Source organism: Sceloporus occidentalis, unplaced genomic scaffold, assembly GCF_023333645.1.
Source record: "Sceloporus occidentalis isolate IW3139 unplaced genomic scaffold, rSceOcc1.0.p SCAF_9, whole genome shotgun sequence".
In the NCBI taxonomy this organism is placed as follows: Eukaryota; Metazoa; Chordata; class Lepidosauria; order Squamata; family Phrynosomatidae; genus Sceloporus; species Sceloporus occidentalis.
This window is the reverse complement of record NW_028316989.1, coordinates 36,932,175-36,955,219: the sequence shown is the minus strand read 5'-3', so window position 1 is coordinate 36,955,219 and position 23,045 is coordinate 36,932,175. Positions and strand designations below refer to the sequence as shown.

Genomic DNA, 23,045 nt, shown 5'->3' with positions numbered 1-23,045 from the left:
AGCAGTGGTCAATCAATTGCCTTTGGGAAGTCCATCAGTGCTACAGGAGCACAATAGGACCATGTTTGTGCTTCAGCTAGTAGCCACCAACAGCCTCCCTCCCACATATTTGTCCAGTCATCTTATAAATTTGCCCAGGTTGGCAATAACTGGTACACGTGATAGCACTTTTCGGTTTCACTCATTCATTGTGTGAAAGAGGACTTGAATCATCAGCTGTCCAGTTTCAGTAGATGAACCAGAGTTCAAATATTATGAGAGAGGACTTGATACAGAATTTTATAGGTTCTTCACCTTTTTTTCTTCTAAGCCTAACAACTGTAAGTGCTGTAATCTTTCATCACAGGAGAGTTCCACCACTTTGGCTGCATTCTCACACACCTGATAAATATAAGGGCAGTATGTAATTGGCATTTTTATTTTTTATCCATTTAGTACAGTACATATTTTGCCTTTTTTGCAGCAGCCACACACTGGGATGACACTCTGTGTTGCTATTCACAAACAGAACAACATAGAGATTAACATGGAAATCACTCCTCCCAACTGAGGGGCACACAGAGTGTGTGTGTGTGTGTGTGTGTGTGTGTGCATGCGCACATGCGCGCGCGCACACACACACACACACACCACTCACCTCCATGTCAGCATTCTCTGAAGATGCCAGCCACAGATGCTGGTGAAATGTCAGAAACAAACTCTTATAGAACATGGCCACATAGCCCAAAAACCCCACAAAAAAGCTATGGATGCCGGCCATTAAAGCCTTCAACTTCACATAATATATTTAAGTTAGATATATAGATAAATCCTCACATATTTCACTATATTATTCATCCATCATATACCTTTACATTCACGCACAAAGATTTTTGATTATATAGTTTAATTATTGTTGGTTTTGTTGTTATTTGTTCATAAAATACGCCTCAAATAACTAGTTTCCTTCCATTCTATGAAATGTACAGATTCCCTTATTCCCTAAAAATATGTGTTTTTAAAACGTGTAACTTGATTGTAATTTTTTCAGGTGATTTAATGTTTACAAAGGGTTCCAGACAAATGGTGCTTTCTGACATTATATGTCTTGCTTTGGTTCCTGCTCCATCATGCAGACAGGATTTTTAAAAAAATAATTTCACCTGACAACTTAGAAAAGAAAGATGAGATATTAAAAGAAATTGGAAATCTTTCTGCCAAGAGAGGCTGTATTGAACCTCATTAAATAGTCATTTAAACTACCGTAATCCCTTGAGTTATGTATAGAAGAAAAGGGGATGAAAACCCTTTTACATCCATGGTTCATTTCCTATAATATGCTCCTGCTTGGTTAAACTGTTAGTTAAGGTATGAAAAACTGCTTTCAGATAAAGATATGACAGACAAAGTTGTGTCCATCACTTCAAAGTTAGATCAGCGGTGCAATTCAAAGTGGGCATGTCCTTTCAATTTAATTAAAGGTTGTGCTCCGCCAATTTAATTATTATCTTAGCAACTCAGTATTATTTTTTTTGAACAGCATAACAAAAATATTTAGAAAATTAGTTTTCAATTTGTTATTTATTTTATTTTAATTGAAAGAGCATGGATTTGATCCAAACTAAGTGGCTATGGCTCCATACAGACATGCCAAAATAAAGCTGCTTCGGGTCACTCTGGAGGTATGCTATTTAAATGATGCAATCATCCTAAGAGTCTGGAAGCCATGCCAAAGCCATGATCCAGTTAAGGACTGGAGCGCAGCTTTGATGCAGCTTCTGGACTCTTAGGATGCATGCATCATTTAAACAGCATACCTCCAAAGTGACCCGAAACAGCTTTATTGTGACCTGTCTAGATGAGGCCAAAATGCAGAGGTCCAAAGTCCTGTGTTTTCCCCAGCCTGGCATTGTCCTCTTTGGACAATGCAGGCCAATAACCCTGGGCCAGGATTGGGCAGACTGGTTGCCGATCCACCAGTTCCAGCCTGACACCAGCACAAAAGGCCTTTAGCACAGTCTTTCTAAGCCAGCTTTTTGCAGAGGACAGTCAGCAGACTGCACAGCCACGCACACCCTTATTTGCTGCCACCTTGTTCCCTGTGGAAGCCATGGCCTGTGACATTGGTTGGGGGCACCTGGCCATGTGGGTGAGTCCAGGTGCCCTATTTCTGCCCTTACAGGCCACATCAGGGCCGTCACATCAGCACCACCAAGTGAGGTGTCATGTGGCAGCTTCAACATCTGCCCATTGCTATGCCAACTCCAGAGCATCTCAAATTGTGTGAGAGGTATGTGAGTAGGACCTAACTAACCTGAAAACACCAGATACTCTCTGAACCTGGAAAATCATCAGATTCAGCCCTGGTTAGTACTTCGATGGGAGACCACCAAGGAATACCAGGCACTGTGGACTATATTTCAGAGGAAGGGACTGGCAAAACCACCACTGAGTATCCCTTGCCTAATAAAGTCCTGTGAAATTCATGGGAATTGCCATACGTCAACAGGCAACTTGAAGGCACATTATGTGGAAGGGTGAGTTAGAGTTCTTGTCTCTTCAGTTACATCTGCTTTCTCAAAAGCAGTAGAAGTCTATAAACACTTAATGCCACATTAAAGCTGTCATTGAAGTGCCACAAGATTTTGGCTGTTTTTATTGCTGGAGACCAGTAAGATTATCCCTAGACTAGAAGTTCTCTTCTCAAATCAGGCATTCAAGAAACCTAGTCACTGTCCAGTGATCAGTTATATGCATTATGTTTTTAAATCTTGCCTTTTGGGGGCATCGTCTTTGTAATGTTAAGCTTGGTAGCTCTTGTTAGGAATCCACGAATACCCAGTTTTGCTTCTTCAAATTCATTGTCTTTAATGGTAGCTTCTAGGACTTGCCTTTCCTGCTCCAGCTTCTTCAGTTCCTCTGTTAAAGGGTGGAAGGAAGAATTACAGAGTTACATCAAAATTAAAAACGGATAAACTCCAATTACCTTATATCAATGGTTCTCAAACTTTTTACCCCTGTGACCCCCTTTACATCTACATGCGGATGTCGCATGCCCCCTCTCCTGCTCAACATAGTATATGAATAAAAACATTATGTTATTTAGTGTGCATATTTTCATTTATACATCCATGTATATTCACATTTTAACATTTCATAAGGAAATAATATTGTTCAAGTTAGAATAATTTTTATTTAAATACATTCAAAACTTAACATATTTGTAAAGTTTACATGTATGGTCTCATACACAACCATATTCACATAAGCCAATGCTCAGAAATATATACACAGCCATGTTCCTTCATTCATTCTCTTATGGGGCCTGTATAGAGAGACCAAAATAAAGCTGCTTCGGGTCACTTTGAAGGTATGCTGTTTAAATGACACAAGGACTGGAGCATGGCTTTGGTGCAGCTTCTGGCCTCTTAGGAAGCATGCATCATTTAAACAGCATACCTCCAAAGTGACCGGAAGCAGCTTTATTTTGGCCTGTCTGTACAGGCTCATGTATATGCGAGTACACCCAAAAACGTAGGCGAGTATATTAAAAAAAGAGATGAAGAGTGTGTATGTATGTGTATGGGAGAACACAAAAAACTATGGATGCTGGCCATGAAAGCCTTTGACTTCATGATGGAAAATATATTTGCTGTTCTTCTCACATGTGAAGTATGAGATAATTGAAATGGTTAGTTTCTCACAGAGGGCAGAGCAAACCCATTCCAACTGGGGGCTGGATTGTCCATTTGAAATGAAATGTTCTGGATGTTTATATTCCTTTTATTGCTTTTGTATTAAATCGAGCAGTTAAACAGCAGGAGTGCAACTGCTTTTGTCTCTCACATGGGTCTAGATTTGTTGTTGTTATGTGCTTGCAAGTCATTTCTGACTTATAGCAACCCTAAGGCAGAGCTATTACAGGCTTTTCTTGGCAAGATTTGTTCAGGGGGGGGGGGGTGCCATTGCCTTCCTCTGAGGCTGTGAGAGTGTTTCTGTGGACTAGTTTGTCTGTTGCTTTTGGGGGGTCATCTTAAATTACAATAAATAAAGGTAGACTAGTACATGCATATTGACAATGAGATGTTCAAATTGTGTGGTTTTGCAAATGAATGGATTCAGAACCTGATACAGAAAATGTGACACAAGGGAAGGTGTGTGTGTGGGGGTATCTTGGTATAGTTTATGAGGATACAGTAAAAGCAGCTCCTCAAGAAGCTGGCTGTGAGGACTAGTATCACACCAGAGTGTGGTTGTGTGTTTCCCGAGCTACACAGATCACTTCTTCAACAGATCATTTTGTTTGGAATGCAACATGTAAAGAGCTGAACTGGAAAACTGAACCCAGCGTGCCTTCACTGTATCCTCATGCCTGGTTAGTTCATTTGCAAATGAACCGCCTGAAGATTCTTACACCTGGCCGAGAAGGTGGAAAATATCTTGTCTCATTAATAGAAATTTAAAGGGGCCAAGCAAACAAAAATCTGTATGTTTAATGAACTGCAGCAAATGATCATCACATCCCTAGTTGGGAGTGATTTGACTGCATGGCAGGTGGTTGGATTCTATGATTCTAAGCAGTCAAAACCTCTTTTTGTCTCCTGGGACAAAAGCAGCCTAAGATTTCAAAACAAGATGAAACCACCCCCATTTCCCCCAGGAACCTGAAGAAATTTCAGTTAAATAAAGGCGTAAAATAGTAAACAAATTTAAACAGAGGAGGAACAGGACAGGAAATAAAGAGGGGGCAAGGGGGAATTATGTGTATTGTGTTGTATTGTATTAGAGTTGTGTTGTATTGTATTCTTGTATTGCATTTCATTAGAGTTGCATTTGCAATTATTATATAATGCTTGTGGGAGTAAAAGGGACCATGTTCTCTTGTTGTTACTGTATTATTGCTGTATTGCATTATTGTATTGCCTTTCTGTTATTTTGCTGCCAGGGGAGTGTTGGGAATTGCCATCTAGATGTTATGCCTTAATTATTACCATGTTATGTATTTTGGATTTTGTACTTTGCATTTTTATTAAGACATTATGCTATGCCATGTACTTTGGATTATGTTTGTTGTATTCTTTATCCTTTATTTCTGCTTTTGTATAATTATTTTATTGTTATTATGTTTGTTGTGCTGCAATTAGTGAGGAGGCTATATTTTTGTATTGGATACCTGTCTTTTGTAATCCACTTTGATTCCGCAAGGAAAAAGCGGCATATAAATAAATCATTTATTTATATTATTATAAAGCTCCCCAGCCCTGGCAATTGCTCAACCCAGCCTTAGGGTGCCTCTTAAGGAACCATCCCACACTGTATTGGAAGCACTCACAGCAAGTGGGTATGGAGGATATGCCCTCCAAGATTTCAAAGATGAAAACTAGGACACTGGGTCAAGAAACATCAGAGTGTGGTCAAGATGGCAAATGATATTAAGCTAGGAGAGGCTACAGCAGTTTGCTTTTACCCCCCATTCCCAAATGAATGCAAACACCATTTGCACACTGAATTCAGTTTGCAGCAATTGAAGGAAGCCGGGGACAAAGCGGGAAAGTGGGAGGAGGAGAGAGGAACTCGGACATTTATAAAGCAAGTGAAAAACTGGGATGACAGAGGCTTAATTGGGACTGCCCCTGCCAAATAGGGACAATTGGAGAGAATGGTGGCGGGAGGCCTTTTTCTTCCATCCACCATCTCCATCCATTAACATATTCAATAAAATATTTCACACTAGTGTCTTTTTCAGGTTCTTTTTGGTGAAAATGTTATTAAATTTTAAAATCATACACTCTAAGCATACACATCTTCCAATCATCTAATCATCACAATTACAATTACATCAGTTAAACATCAAGTACCACCTGTTTTGTGTTACATACATGTTCCATTCATTTCTATACAGAAAGATATATATTAGTAGCTATAAGATGGTATGGAAATAAAGAAAAAGGGAAAGAAAGACACATATTATATACCTTATGTGTATAATGATTGGTTTATGTTGGCTAATGTTCTTATATAAAACATTACATCCATTACAGTCCCAACACTTTCCTCCTTTTGTACCTTCTTTCGAAGTTATCATTTCCAGATTCCTTCCAATCTCTCCTTTCATTCACCTCCTTCATCCCCACTTTCTCCCTTCTCAGCTCTCCCCTTCCTTTCATCTTCTCCTCAATCCTCAATCAGCCTTTTTCTTTTCTAGTTTTGACTATTTACAAAACCATCTGATGAATCCAAGCTTCAGATTTATTCTTTAAAATTCATTTTATATCACGCCTTTCTCTCAATAATGAGACTCAAGGCAGCCAACAACATATATATTTTTTTAAAAAACACAATACATCTCACATGAGATAAACTCCAAAGGCAATGGCAATGGCAAACCTGCACTGAACATATCTTGCCAAGAAAACCCTGTGATAAGGTCACCATAAGTCGGAAACAACTTGAAGGCACACCACAGCAGCAGCAGCAACATAAAACTGACCATCTTTCCTATGCTATAGTGAAGTGGGAGCATAAAAGTTCCAGCCATCTTAATGTACATTGTCTCCAGATATGCTCAAAATTTGGAGTATCGCCCATAATTTCTTATTGCTTTTAGGCTATTTTTCTATTTCCTTCTCTTATCAGTTGGTGTAATTTATTGTAATGGTTAAGGACTGCTATATGCTGCTGCTGAACTGTAATTTAATAGGATACATCTCAGAGAAGTCAACATTTCAGTTATTTTCATGACTAGTTTTTAAACAATAGAAATCACAATTCTTCTGGAACTAGAAACAAGGAACCTAATTTATAGTTTGTTTAGTTTTCACATTGGATGCTTCCATGCTTTCCATTTGGTGTAGCGCGGATGGAAATGAGAAAAAAGCACTAGGGGGCAGCAGAGAGTTGCAGTTGCGCATTATGCTTATAACTGAGCATTAATGTTAAACTAATTCCTGAAGATATGCCAAGATATAATCACTTCTTCTTAATTTTCTTTGGATTCCCTCGTCTGATTGTAACTTGCTTCAGTGAAGACATGTTTAACTAAATTAGGCCCCCTTCATAGAATACAACAGTTCTATATGGATGGGACACAACACAAAGTGCATATACTGAGAAGCTTAAACAAGAAGGGTTTTTTAAGTATGTGTGTGATTTTCATATGTGACAATCGTGGTTACAGACTAGCACTTGAATCCCAAGCGTCTGCAGCCCAACTTATTCTCAGGCACTAGATGGCATATGAATGGCATTGTGCCAATTGATTATCTCTTGATTTATTGTATTTCTACATGATAGATATATTTGGTTGTGAATTTTAGTATTGTAAAACATCTTGAGTCTTCCTTCCTTCTTTCTTTTAAAAAAGGTACATAATAAACAAAAACAACAAAAGCAATAATTTTTAACATGTAAAGTTACATTGCCAAGCAAAGACTGCTTAAGAAGTAGGAAACAGCAAAACCTTCCAAGGAAGTAGGACATGTCCCTCATTATAATATATAGTCCTCCCTCCATCCTTGCGGTCTTTGGACTCACGTCCCTCGCTTATGTGCAAAGGATGAGTGGAGAAAGAATGAATGGGGTGCGCACCTGTGCGCCTCATGTGCCTGTGCCTATATTCAAGCCAATGGGGCTTGAATACTTGCGAAACTCCATTTTTTGAGAGGGAAAAAACTGGAATTATGGTTGACGTATTTTTTGTTTATAGAACACATATCTCTAGTGTCAAAATTGAAATATGATTATTTTTTGACATACCTTGAACCTGAAGGACTTGTGATATGTCAAACCCTTGACTTATTCGGACAATTATCACACCAAATTCAAAGTCGAATGCATCACTGAAATAGAATGCAAGCATTTTAAAATACATGTATTTCTTGGCCTAGCACTGGAATAATAGCACCTGTCTATACATTATGCTGTAATATTTACTTAGATTCTTTCATAAGCAGTAAAAAATATCATTGCCTTTCTAAAATTAGTGAGTTGTTGGATGTATTTCCTTGAATCAGTTTAGATCCTGATTTCTGCCTATTCTGTTTCCCATATTATCTTCATATTCTTTCACAGCATTGCCACCGTTTCTGTTTAGGTTATTTAATGCCTAACAGGAATTATGGTAAACTATTTCCTGCAAACTAAACATTATGTAGAATTCAACCGTTTGAGGAGTGGGCAGAAAATGAGATGAAAAACATTAGCACAGTCTAAGATGGGTTTCACACCATCTCTCCAAAATGCTGTTTTCACCCATGAATGGAAAGATAGAAGGTTCTTGCCTTTCATCCCTTCTGATAAAAAAAGCCCAATGGAGACATTAATTTAAACCAAAACACAAAACAAAACAAAAAATGGGAAAGTGTTAAGCAGCCCTTCCATTCTTGTCCTTCCATTTAGTTAGTGCACTTATACTGCTTTGAATTAAATGCAGACAAGAGATTAGAATTATCTATAACATATAATTTATAGCCATAGATGTATAGAAAAATTATTCTATTGCTGTGCAAAGGGATTTTGTAGCACCTTTGAGAGTTTGAACATTACCGAACAAAACCCGTGTTCATTGCAATCGGGTCTGCTAATAAAAATGGAAACGTACCAGTTTAAGATCAGCCATTATCACATGTCTTGCCAATGGCACGACTGGGGCTGCTTTTGCCATCATGCTGTCTTCCACATTCCCCCTTAATCCGGCTTCCTTGCCCTTTATTGTACTGTACTCAGCATGCCTTTAGAGGTTTTTATTTTATTTGTATTTTTACTTTTTAAAACAATTCCAGAGTTATGCTAATGCGATTTAAGTTGTAAAAAAAAAAAAAGAAGACAAATTGGGGGGGGGGGGGGTTGGAGGAGGAAATCAGCTTGCTTAGGAATATCAAAGGGAAGGGAACAGGGGGAGAAGATGAAACAACGACACCACATCACTGCAAATATCACAATTGCCCCAGCAGCAATGTTTCGCACCTGGGGACTTGTGCAAGTGCAAGCTCATTTATGAGTTTCTCCCATCAGTTAAGAGGAACATCCTAACCACACTTCAGGGACACCATAACTATGGATCAAATGTGTCACTGTGCATTAAGTATCACCAAAGAAGCTTTTTTTTCTGGTTGTAATCATGGTTTATAAGCCCTGAGTAGTAATCTCCTAAGTGATCAAAAGAAAATGTAGAATAAACAGGGTTCCAAAGCTTATGATATTACATCTTTCACTCATTTAGGACTGGAACAGACTGGCTCTAAAAGCCGGCTTCCCAGCAGCTTGGGAGCATGGTGTTTAGATGCCACATGCCTGGCTGCCCAGATGTGGGTGGCTTCATGATATTCTGGCAGTGCAGTGTTTACATGCTGCATGCTGCTGGAGCGTCATGAAGCTGCCATGGGACAGTGGCAGGATGGGAAAAACTAGTCGGAAAAGGAGGGGATCTTTGCCGCTCCTTTTTCAGCCAGCTTCAAGGCAAATGGGGGCTACGTTTTGTGTTTGCCATGGCCCCAATTCATCTTCGGAAGGGGCTTTGTCCCTAAGTCGCAAAGGTGCTACAAGATCCCTTTACATATTGATATTCCAGACTAGCATGACCATTTCTCTGAATTCCACTCCGTTGTTGCTTATATTTAATTTTCAAAATACAAGTTTTTATCGTCATTAACTGCATGGCTTTTCCAAAGAGGAATCTCTGTGTTTCTGGACATATGCAAACTAAATAATGGTATTCAACTGAAACAAATTTAGTGGTCATGGATTACTCAAAAGAACTAAATGGAATTATGTAAGAGACACAAACAATCCAAGTTCTACCAAATAATCAGCAATAATAATAATAATAATAATAATAATAATAATAGTCAGCATATTTCCCAGTCCCAACTTACTGTATGATGCCCATATAACTTTCAACTTGCACTGCTGTGGAATGTCTCCAGTTCTTTTTAAATCCAAAGACCAAGGTATTAGGTCTCATTCTGCCCAATCCAGAGGCCTGGCAGTATTAAAAGATGGTATTTAAAAAGATGCATGTGCAAGGTTCATTGAAAGTGAGGAGTAATGGCAAAAAGATAACAGAAGTAATGTTCTGGAGGTATTTAAGATTAAATTGCATTTGGTGACTGTCCTTCATGCATGTACCCAAGCAGCACTTAAAAGATTAGCTCTAAATCATCTCAACTATAAATGGGTTTTAGATGACAGAGCTGTAGCTTTGCTAAATTAGCATTCATTTGCATTTCTTCTGATGAATGCTTATTAAAACAGTTTAATAACTTAAGATCAACAACATTTTTTAAGCTAGTATGTGCTTGTTTTTTAAAACCATCATGTAATTAAAGTATGAAGTTCATTTCAACAGTTGTAGCATTTAGGATGGAGTGTACATATTCTGGCACCACTTTCTTTTAAGGCAATAACCTCACTCATTTGAAGGCTGTGGTTCCATGCACACTTTTTTTTAAAATGCATGCCACAGCACCGATCCAGCCTCTGCACTGTACAAAAAGGAGCTGGTTTTTCTGGCTCCTTTTTGTACCTGTGAAGAGGCACCACAGCTGTTGCCGGGCGGCTAGATCACGTCCCTTTGGCATGTGCTGTTTGGGCACTGTGTCAAAGTGACATCATTATTGTGCACCTGTCTGAATGGCTGCACACCAAGATGGCGCCCAGGAAGCATGGGGAGGGCTCTGAGCGTGGGGATGCTCAGCCCTCACCTTGCCCACAGGACGGCGATTTTTGCCCATCTGTACCAGGCCATAGTCACACAGTGGGGCTTTACACATGCACAGGATCAGGCTGGTCTGATTCTCAGCACCCAGGGAGATCACACTTGGTAGTTGGTAAAGCACATTTATATACCAATGATTTGCATACAACATAAGTTTCCAACCAGAGAAAAACTGTGGTTGACAGTAGATGTGAGACTAGCCTATCCAATTGCTAGACCAATTTGAATCTAATCACTGCATCCATTGAACTTACATAATTATTAGGTTGCTATGTTTCTATTGATTTAGCTGGGCCTAACAACCTTTTGAAAAACCCTGGTTGAGAAACCTTGCTGTTGATCAACACTTGATCAACAAGAGGGAAAGGAGGAAGAGGAAGAGAGAGAAATTGGGATATTTTAAAAGCAGCTGAAAAGGTAGGGTGGCAAAGGACTAATTGGGACAGAAGTACTTAGCCCTGAGCTAAACCATCAGAGTGGAGGAAAGGAAGGGGTAGATTCTTCTTCTTCCCAGTAGACTCAGGCATAAGGAAACTGCTGCAGTCTCTCCCAGCTTTTGTGTTTTTCATCATTAATAACTCTTTGCCATTTCCCACTGATATTGCTTGGCCATTTTCATCTGTGAAAATGTTGGAGCGTATGATAGTCTGGAAACAGAATTGTCTCTGAAATAATCCATAAGACAAAGAGAGTTGTCTCTAGGATATTCTTTGCATATCTAGAAAGACAAGAAGTGCTCTTAACAAATAAACTGAAATTCTTCATGTAACAGAGGTTGCTTTGAAGTAATACTTCCTGCATGCACTCTGCAAATAAAGAGCTTACTTGGAGGAGACTTTTGACTCCATCTCTAAAGCTGTCAGCTGCCACTGCTGCATAAAAGGCTTTCCTTTTGTTCTTTGTCAGCCAGGCCTGTTTCGTTGCCATGCCACTGTTCATCTCTGTAACACACAGCTTGCGTGGGCCCTGCATGACACAATCATATATTAGGCAGGGGACTTTGTATTATGCATCACACAATAGGGTGATTTTGAAGGAGGGACTGAATCGGATATGCGAGGGAACAGTAAGGATGTCAAGGAGAAAATACATTGCCACAAAAGATTCTGAAGAGATTCAGCCTTTTGAAATGTAGCCTGCTGGTAACATCACTCATTTTCTGTTCAAAAGGGGTAAGCCTGTTAACATCACTTAGGTGTAGTGATAACTAGGAAATACAAGACCGTTCTTTTTACAAGTAGGTACTGTTACTCTTAAATAATGGGTAAGAAATAGCACAGGGTTAACATAGCAAACTGATCTACCATCCACTTCATTGAAAATAATAGGATTCCAGGTGATTTAGAGCCAATTCACACAAATGTTTTTATACAGGGTTATACCCATTCATACTTAAAGTAGATCTACTGAAATCAATAAAGCACTCTACATGAGTATGTAGTGAAGCTTCCTATGGGCTGTATGTACTGAATGCACTATGTAGGTAATGAAGCCACTACAAAATATTTTAAAGGTAAAGGTTTCCCCTTGACATGAATGTCTAGTTGCAACTGACTGTAGGGGGCAGTGCTCTTCTCTGTTACTAAGCTGAAGAGCCAGCATTGTCCAAAGACTGCACCGAACACTGTTACCTTCCCAGCAAAATGGTACCTATACGTGCATGTAAGCACTTTTACATGCTTTCGAACTGTTAAGTTGACAGAAGCCGAGACTAATGAGAGGAGCTTATCCCATCACGCGGCACTTCAGCCTTGAACTGTCACCCTTCTAACCTTACAGCCATCAGAACTGGTGTCTAAACCACTAAGCTACCACGTTACTAGAATGTTTTAGTAAGTGGTAAATTGCAATTCAGACACATGGCTGATACTTTACAAGTCAATGTGCAATACAAAATAATTCATGGAATTATTAGTCCACAGGTGAATACATGCCTAATCAGAAAGTAACTGAGATGGGGTGCAACTGGGGGAGATAGAAGGTGAGCCTAAAGGTGGTGACATTACTGTTCCCCAAACATCTACCTTTTGGCAGAAACAGACAGTGGTGTTTGCCTGTGTCCCTTTAAACCACCAAGGAAATGATGTGAGTGGAGTGAAGCTCAGTGGGAAGAGAAAAGAGAGCCCAGGTTTTCTAGAGCTGTAAACCATGGGAGGCAAGTGCGACTGGCTATTACACTTGTGCACTTTATGGACGATTTAGCCACATTTTAGGGACAGTAAGGCTCAGTGTGATAATTGCCCTACTGACTGTCTTCCTCTCTTGCTTACAGTTGTAGAAGTGTTTCTTACCTTTAGTATTTTTGTGGGTTTTTCAGGCTATGTGGCCATGTTCTAGAAGAGTTTATTCCTGATGTTTCTCCAGCATCTGTGGCTGGAAGATGTCAGGTACAGATGCTGGTGAAACGTCGGGAATAAACTCTTCTAGAACATGGCCACATAGCCCAAAAAACCCACAAAAAACTATGGATGCCGGCAATGAAAGCCTTCAACTTCACGTTGTTTCTTACCTTTGTTTGCATTCCAAAGCATCTGGCATTTATCCCAGACTGTAGCCAGTTCCTTAATGATTCTGACTGATGGAGGCAAGCATTCTCACTGATCTAATTGCCTGTATTAGTTTGTATGCCATTTATCTTACAAACCATAGGCTATACTAGGGTAAATTCCATCATTTAAAGTTATATGAACAGGCAAAGAAGTTGACAGCTGAATATATCTGGCCTGTAACATTGTGAGCTATGGGAAACACATGGAGGAGAAGCCTACACCAGGGAATTTATGCCATCAGTTTCTGAAGGGACCATCAGCAGGTCTGAAAAAAAAATGCTGGGCAGCCTTTCCTCATCTTATGTTAGTCTACCTAAGACACTTATGTCCTAAAGGAGGATAGAAGCAGGAAGAACTAGCTGTGGAGTTCATACCATGAGCTCCCAAAATCAACAGTAAAGAACAATTTAAACAAAAAAACAATTGTCTAGCATTTTAAAATAGCCAATTGCCTTAAGTGCTTTGGCAGAAAGACAATGTATAAATAAATTCAATATATATACACACACACATTGACGTGGCCCTACTTCTGAGAATTTTTAAAGATCTGTTGAAATTTAGTGGTCTCTTCTGTTGATTTTTTCCCCCTACTGCTAAACTGTATCATCTTTGCCTTGTGCTGTTTGTGGCATATTATCACTTCTATTTAAAATGCAGTAATTTATGGATTGTTGTTAGCATTGGGCATATTATTCATTTGCTTTGGAAGCCTGAACCTGAAAGCAAATGATTTCAATTAAATAAAAGAAAATTGTATGGACTACTGTTTTGTTTTTAAATATGTTGTAAGCCTCCTTGTGTCCCATTATTGGAAGAAAGGCGGGATATAAATTAATAAAATAACCATCACCGCCACCTAAAACGGCATCCACACATTAGATCAGTTATGCTTGATAACATGCATAGGCTAGGTCCATGCATTTTCTTTTACATGCTTTTGCAGATAACCTCTGGTAATATTTTGTGATAATGTGGAGGCAAATAACTTGGTGTGGATTTTTTGTCCATAGGGAGCAGCTGAAATATCAAGTTGCCTTCAGAGCGGAGAAGCCATTTTGTGGAAAGCACATGCTTATCATGCTTACTCACTGTGTATACTTCACAACAGATGCAGAGACCATTGTTCTTTGTAAACGAATGTGCAAGATCCAACAAAGCTGGTCTTGTCATGGGTCCCCCCGTTAATACTATGCACTGAGGCCTGTGAAAGTGGAAAGGGATAAATAAAATGTTACATTTTGTTCCTGCAGAGCAAACTTTGGATCAATTTCATGGAGACCTTACCTGAAGTTTTTCACGTGGTCATCCACTGTTGTTAATTCTAGTGCTGTGTCAATGGCATTAACATAGTAGAGTGCCTGTGAGGATGATCCCCAATTTACCTCTGTTGTCAAAGAGAGGAGGAGAAAACAGCTCATTACCATTATTTTACAGTAACTGCCTGTGTATTTTTTAAAAATACGATATAGTGGAAGAATGAAAGGAGACAAAGTCCCGCGTGTTATACAATAGTCAAATACTTGTATTTCTTTAAAACCCCACATGTTTTGGCCTTTTTCAAGGACAATTCTCCGAAATTTCTGGAGTTGCAGTCTGCCTTCTCAATAGAAGTTGACCACTGAGTATTAGAAGGAAGCAGTAAGACATAGCCATAGGAAGAATTTTCCCTTTCGTATGTGAGATGCTAAACACAGGCTGCATAACTATACCCCTTTCCTTGGATATAAACCCCACTGAAGGGTTTATGTAGAAGGTCAGGTTGTATACCTATGATTGTAGTTCTTTGAGCGGTCATCAGTGCACTCAAGAACAGGTGATCTTAGCAGATGATGATTCTCATAAGAGCTTTATGATCAGGGCTCCATTCCCACTACAGAATTACAGTGCTATGATTCCAGTTTAACTTCTGTCCTATGGGATCCAGGGATTTGCTGTTCAGGGATGGGCATTTAGAATTCTTACCCAGAGCAATCAAATGCCTCCCTAAACTCCAAATGCACAGATTCCATAGTTAAAATAGAATCATAGAATCATATAATAGTGTAGTGTGAACAGGCCCCTGATACATGTTTAGAGTCAGTGAACTGACATGGGAGCCACTACCTGCACCTGTTGCTGAGTTCTTTCCCCAGAGATTATCCTAGCAGGAGAGAGTGAATATGTGTGCCAAATGAAAGCACAATTAAGAACAATCTGAGGCAGGTGTGAATAATATTGCCAAATAGTTTTGGAGGGTGCCTGTGTGTGCTTTAAAAAACAGCAACAACTTTTCATTGGGCTTATATTAAGAGCACCTAGGGGGAAGAAAAAGATTAGAGTGGGGTGAGATGGAAGTAAAACACAGATCTACCCAGTTCTCATTGAAAGATACAGCTTCAATTTTTCACAACAAAAATACTAGCAGTGAAAGAACTCACTCATAAGAACAAACAACCACCATCTGATAGTAGGAATTCCCTCTTCCCCATAAAACTCAGCAGTTTTTGAAGTTTATACCCTGGACCACTCCTTCTAACATATATATTTTTAAAATATTCTCTGACCGGTGCCTGCTTTACCTGGCTTCTTGTATGTCACATAAATATAAAGAAACAGCTCGATCGCATAAGTGATGACAGCCGCCCACCAGTTGATGACAAACATGACGGCACAGCATAGCACAGCTCCAAAAAGAGACACCCACATGTTGTAATATCTGAAAGCAGGTCTCCAACCTACAGAGGTAAAAACAAGTAGGCACCTCAGAAATATGGAGGATGAAGAAAGTTGAACTGGTGTCCATCATATTATCAGATACAGTGTAGTCCTGATTGGACATTGGAGCTGAACATGAATATGCCAAGAAGGATGGGGTCACTTCCCACTTCCTCTCTTTGTACTCTGCTTACTACAAATGCTGCAAACTGAGTTCAAAATGCAAAAAATAAAAATAAATGCACTCAATTAACTTAATACGGAAGAAGGAGAGGATAGAAAAGGGGCAAAAGCTCAATGTGCATTCTTTCTCATTAATATGTTTTGTCATCTTGAACACACACTAATGTCACTTGTCTACACATGTCCTGGTTTTCAACTGTAAAATGCTGGGGGGTATGGACTCTACTGCTGTTGTGTGCCTTCAAGCCCTTTCTGACTTATGGCAACCCCAAGGTGAACCTATCGCAAGGTTTTCTTGGCAAGATTTGTTCAGTGGGGGTTTGCTTTTGCCTTCCCTTGAGACTGAGAGAGTATAACTTGCCCAAGGTCACCCAAGTAGGTTTTCATGGCTGAGCACAAGTCTGGTCTGCAGAGTTGTAGTCCAGTGCTCAAACCACTACATCATGCTGGCTCTCCTAAATAAATGAGTATGAGGGAATCATATCTCTGTGATTTAAGGCAAGATTCAATAGTCCTAATAAGAATTAGCCTAATAATTACCTTATTAATACAGGAATGACACATACTGCTGTACAGAATGTTTTCAGTCTTTTTATGTCTGGTGTTAGTAAAGCATTTTTCACTGATGGTATGGGCAGGTACCACTAGCTGAACTAATCAAGCAGTAAAGGTGAAATGGGTATACCTTTTTAATAATCCAACCCTTAAGTAATCACAATATCCTAATCTATGTTACAGTATGTATACTATATACATACGGTGTATATAGTAATTGGTACCGAGGTCCCTGCTGCTGTTGATCTGATCTGCAATTGTTCGGCTCTGCAGATAATTAGAGGAAGCTTGTCGTTTTACACCTGCCCTCTGATCAGGCAGCAGCTTGAAAACTGATGGCAACTGTGTTAATATATATATTTATGCTAGTCGCTGTGGTTTTGTCCATGCTGGAAATAAGAGGGTTGTTTCTTTGCATTTGAAATAAATATCTCCATGTGGGGGACTGAGTGATTTGCAGCAAGAAAATGTTGCCATGGCTTTGAGTAGATAAATAAGACGGCAAGATTTAAACTGGCTCTAGTGGATGAGTCAGTAGGAGCTCTGAATAAAGGCTATTTTTGGAGGCTATTTTTGGTTTCAGTGCATTGCTGTATTGAAAATCTAAAATGATGACTGCCCCTTCTATGAATGAAAGGCAGCTTTCGCTTATTAAAACACTGTTATTGCTATTATTTTTCCTGAGATAATCATATACATTCAATTGATTAAAAACATGATATTTCATAATTGAAGAATTGTGTGATCTGTGTGTGTGTGTGTGTGTGTGTGTGTGTGTGTGTTGTGTTGTGTGCCTTCAAGTCATTTCCAACTTATGGTGACCCTAAGATGAACCTATCAAGGCATTTTCTTGGCAAGATTTGTTCAGGAGAGGTTTTGCCATTGCTTCTCCTGAGGCTGAAAGCATGTAACTTGCTCAAGATTACCCAGTGGGTTGCATGGCCAAATGGGATTCGAACCCAGGTCTCCAGAGTCTTAGGAGATTTTCAGATGTAGAAAAAGTGCGATTGCAAAATTATGTTGTACAATCCCCCCCTCATCTGAAAATCTCCACAGTCCAACACTCAAACCACTATGCCACTGGTAAAAAGACTAGAATTGTGCTGAACTGTGAAAAAAACAAACAAACAAACGAAAAATATGGTTATATTCATTCCTTTCTGTTTTATACTATATATTTCACTTCCAATGTCTAATAAAAAGGCCATCCTTTAGATTTATGTTTCTTTGATTTTCAAGCCTCAATTTGAAATGAAAAGGTGCCATTGTTTTTTTGTTGGTTGGCACACGTTGATGTTTATGTTATCAGTTGAGGGGCCGTTTTACACCTCACAGTTACAGAACTATGATTCTAATAGTAACTCTGGGCCTGAACAGACAGGCCAAAGTAAAGCTTCTTTGGGCCACTTTGGAAGTATGCTGTTTAAATGATGCATGCGTCCAAAGAGTCCGGAAGCTGCACCAAAGCCATGCTCTAGTCCTAAGGACTGGAGCGCAGCTTTGGCACAGCTTCTTTCCTCTTAAGATGTGTGTGACATTTAAACAGCATACCTGCAAAGTGACCTGAAGCAGCTTTGTCTTGGCTGTCTGTTCAGGCCCTCTATGTCTTTTGAATCAGGCTGTGGTTGATGAATCCCAGGGTCCTTCTAGTAACAAAGGAAGCTGACCTCACAAGTCTGAAGCCTGTACACTCATGTTGTAACCCATTTGTATTTGCTTTGCTTGTGCAACTTGTTACTGACAATAGCAGTTACAATCCACCAGCTCTTATAGTGGTCTCCCAACTGACTTCATACCTGGCTAGATTTGGCAGAGCAGTTTTTTGTTTGTAATGTTCACTGCCTTGTTTTTAAGGATACTTCATTTGTAATGTGGAGCATCATTAGGCTAGAAAAGCGATTAGGAAATCCAACAAAGGGAGCATTTTCAAGCCCTTGACAGGTCAAAAAACCTGACTAGTAGTCTGTTTGATTTAGTAGATTGTAGGTTGTGTGGCCCTGATACCTACTTACTGCATTCTCACTCAATTCCATGCCTTTCATGAAAGAGTTATTGCCCACTAAACCTTTTGCCACACTATAACAGGTAGCCTCTTTAGAAATAAAACACACTTTATATTCAGAGTCTTATGCAATGCAATAATGTCAGGAGGCGAAAAGGGTATTTAAAAAATAAAAGTGGGAATTAATTGGGTATTGTCTGTACACCTTTTGAGAGGAAAAGAAATTGATACAATGTGTGCACAAAACAAATAATAAATAAAACACATCAGATGTTTTCTGTAGTGCCTTTTCAGAGAGTACTCAGTAGTACTAAGGGCCTCTACAAAGAGTTTTGTTGGTTGGCTGTGTGGCATATACAGTTCGCCCTCAGCATACATGCCCTCGCCGTATGTGGATTTAAGCTTCTATGAACAGTGAGTGATGAGGGACAGAATGGCATACCGCCATTGTAATCACTAGGACTCTAGCATATGCGAAATTTACCTTACGCAGGTGGTGGTGGTCCAGAATGGATCCCCTGCGTATGGCAAGGGCAGACTGTACTAGAGGCATAAAGATCACACTATAATGGGCCCGAACAGACAGGCCAAGACAAAGCTGCTTTGGGTGACTTTGGATGTATGCTGTTTAAATGCTGTATGAGTCCTAAGAGGCCACAAGCCATGCCAAAGCCACGCTCCAATCTTAAAGACTAAAGTGCAGCTTTGGCACAGCTCATGGCCTCTTAAGATGCATGTGTCATTTAACCAGCATACCTCCAAAGTGACACAAAGCAGCTGGCCTTCTGTTCAGGCCCTAATGTTAGCTTTAAGGATCTCAACACTGCTTTCTCCTGACAGCCCATATGCTTTGATGAATAAGCTAGCCCATACCTAATAGATGTAACTGAAAATAGGAATTGAAAAGCTAACCTGGAGATTTTGCATATGATGCATGGAAACACGAGAAATTGATAAGAGCATATGAAGCCAAGAAAAAGTTGGAGATGATGGGAGCAATGGTATTCAGCTCAGCTGTAAGAAAGGAAGACAAAACAGAGGTTAGTTGCATGTCTGTCTGAAGGTAATCAGTTCAGAGTGGAATCTAGTGGCTGCCTCCACTAATTTTGGATGTTACAAAAAGGCAACTACATTCATCCCTCCATATGTGTGGACTTTGGAGTCCTCAATCTCGTTCTTCACGGGAGGGATGAGCCACTATTTTTAAAATGGGGGTGTGTACCCAAGCACACACCATTATTCTCTATGGGACTCACATATGTGCGAGTCGCCATTTTCACGGAGGGAGGGTCTTGAACAGGTCTCCTGAGAGTTGGGAGGGGCGATTGTAATAGTACGTTATTTAATTTATTATTATTTCCTTTTTATTGCAGGTGGCATTGTCTGCATCCAGTGCTGAAATAACCTGACCGTCCTTGAATTAGGGTTGCCACATTTTGAAAAGCAAAAAAGAGGACAAATTTACTGACTGATTACTTCAAAACACTGATTTCTATGATGACTCTCACTGTAAATACTCTATAACCTCTACACAGTTGTAAAATAAGCCACCACTCCTCAGATTACTTAGTCCAACAGACAATGCAGATGTGCCTGCATCCTCCAGTCTAGATACAAACATTTAAAAAATCCAGCCATACAGGAATTTTAGTTCTGAAAAAGATTACATGTCCTGAAAAATGAGATTTATAGTAACCCTACTTGACTGCTACTGTACACCGTGACTTGAGGAGACCTCCAGCTGAAACTATCCTGGACCAGCCCTGATGAGATCTTTTTTTAAGGCCATGGCATAAACCAGACCAAGAAGCAGATGTACTTCATAATCTGATTAACTTTGCATCTGCCTAGAGAGGCTTCTTTTTTGCGGGGCCATAAAGAGGAAAGGGCGCCGCCATGATGCCACTTCCTGGAAGTGATGTCCGGATGCTGTGCATCGTCATCGTCATCATGGTGGCCCCCATGTGGATTGGAGGTTGCCATTATGGCGCTGCCGGCACATACTGAGGTTCGGGTGCGTGCAGTCTCCCAAACTCTAGAATTGGACACAGGACTCCACAAAACACCCATTTGTACAGGGCCTCAGTTAGTCTTATTGGTGCTATAAAATCCCTTTGCATGATGCCACTGGATTCTATTATTTTTCAATAATATGAGGGAATGAACTTCACAGATAGCACATTTCTTTACTGATGCCCTGAAAAGTACTGCTACTCAAGCAACCACTTTTTAAAGACCAAATACTACATTTACATTAAGTCAACCAAAAAATTAAGACATGGGACAAGATACTGCTAGCTGATTTTTCTTGGTCCATTTTTATCACGTTCAAGTGTATAATGTTTGTCTGATGGATGAAATAAAAGTGCACGTTGATCATAAACTGCAAAAATAAGAATGTAGGAATTTGCATAGCTGTGTATCTGCTGTCTCTATCAGTTAGCAGCAAAAGTTTAAAAAAAAAGGACTTATTTTTATAGGTTTTAGATCGGGTGAAGGGAAGATGAGCTGCGTCTATAAATGTGCTGTTTTGGAAATCCAGAAATAGTTTTGTTAAATCATGTTAGGTTTATAAAGAAAGATGATCCCAATTCTTCTCAAGGACTTGGTTCTTAAGTACTAGGTGCAATGTTACCATTAAGTTAAATATTGGCTGAAGAAATTACTTCCCTGTTTTAGGTTAAGGACACACTTTGGTACACGACCAAAAGATTGGTTTTACACCATTATATCACAAATTCACTCTAAAAAACTCTGGCGATTGTGAGATTACAAGGGATGGCAGTCCCTATCACCCTGTGCTAAGAGCTATCTGTTTCTCTCTGAGAGAGAAGAGGGTGTCATAAATAAATCATCACTGTGATTCAACTTTCAATCTGGGCAGAAACACTTTGTGCCAGTATAATAGTACATGCAATGCCCTTCCTAAATTCAAAAGGATTTTTAAGGCCTTTTCTTAGGGCTCTATAGAGCTCCATAGAAATGAAAAAGACAAAGACATGGTATGCACCCAAACCAAAAAGCCTTTTTTTGTACAGTGACAAAGCATTGTGTATTCAAAACATAAAACTGTCTACAAAGTTAAACATCAGAAGCAGAAATCGGCTATGATAAAATGCAGAAGACAGTATCTGAAATCTCCCAGGGATCTATACTATGAACCTATTATGAAGAGAGGTAGAATTCACTGCATTAATGGTTTGGAACAGCAGGCCTTTGATTTATGTAGGCACCTTACAAAAAAAGGAAGGAAAGAAAAAGGGGGGAAAGAGTCTAAATTTGATGCTACATTGAAAAACATTGGAGAAAGTGCCTTGAAGGGCAATTGCTTGATTTCTTAAGGTACTCAGCAAGACATATGTAACTGTAGATACTGAGTGATTCTGACATACAGGGGGGGAAATCCAAAAAAGCCTTGAAAAGAACAAAAACTTCCTTGGGTTCTCTTTTTCCATTCTATTTACCTGTTAGCATGGGCCCTTTTTCTGTTAGTACAGTATAATGAAAATTTTGGCACAATCTATGCTTGCATTAGATATGAAGTAATACAGAAGTCCTTATCATTAACAGTCTACATGAAATTAATATATTTCACAGTATAGTTTCATTGGGGCCATTGTTTTCCTTTTTGCTCGCTGGTTTCTTAATTAGGATTCGTAGTGGTTGATGTATCCTTCCATTTCCATTAGGCAGTCAATCTTTTCCGGGTTTTAATCCAAACTTTAAAGGAGCAATTTAATGTTGAATAGAAATGAGAGGATGAGGGTGGGAAAGAGGAAGCCCCGTCAAAAGAAGATTACAATAATCCAGTCGTGAAACCACTAGCGCATGGACCAGAATCTTGGACCAAATCCTCACTGTGGCAAACCTTATTGATCATATAGATCACTAGGGCTGCATCTGCACTGCAGAAATAATCCAGCTTGTTACCACTTTAACGGTCATGGCTCAATGCTATGGAATTCTGGGAATTGTAGTTTTCTGAGACATTTAGCCTTCTCTGTGAGAGAGCTCTGATGCCACAGCAACTGGATTATTTCTGCTGAGCAGATGCAGCCTAACTGTTATTATGGAGAGTTTTTGCTCCATGGGAATGTATGGATGGGTATCATTTGGTCTCAGTTCAGATGGACATGTGTTGCCACCAGCACAATTAGCTAGAAACTTCTGTGTAAACAAAGTGATGCAGCATTCTCCCCCCATCATCTTTACATTTCTTCCTTTTGTCTAAACTTTTGCAAATCCTATTAACTTCCTTATTTCTCCAAACTTAGTCCATCCAATTCAAATGCTATTCAAAAAACCCCTATGGGTTGTCTTAATTTTAAACCAAATTTAGTCAATTTAATCAATTTTCTATTATTTATAG

The 23,045-nt window shown here is 39.4% G+C and overlaps 1 protein-coding gene across 2 annotated transcripts in view; it reads right to left on the bottom strand.

The window, feature by feature from the left end:
* LOC149307279 (solute carrier family 12 member 1-like) overlaps positions 1–23,045 on the bottom strand; it is a 59,985-nt gene that overhangs the window by 13,019 nt on the left and 23,921 nt on the right. For both annotated transcript variants that reach the window (XM_089537707.1, XM_089537708.1), the window contains exons 13-20: positions 19,589–19,690; positions 15,801–15,956; positions 14,527–14,626; positions 14,332–14,443; positions 11,519–11,659; positions 9,852–9,958; positions 7,735–7,817; positions 2,755–2,898 (exon numbers count right to left, since the gene is read on the bottom strand). In XM_089537707.1, coding sequence (XP_089393833.1) covers positions 2,755–2,898; positions 7,735–7,817; positions 9,852–9,958; positions 11,519–11,659; positions 14,332–14,443; positions 14,527–14,626; positions 15,801–15,956; positions 19,589–19,690 — 945 coding nt within the window. The remainder of the gene's footprint in view (positions 1–2,754; positions 2,899–7,734; positions 7,818–9,851; positions 9,959–11,518; positions 11,660–14,331; positions 14,444–14,526; positions 14,627–15,800; positions 15,957–19,588; positions 19,691–23,045) is intronic.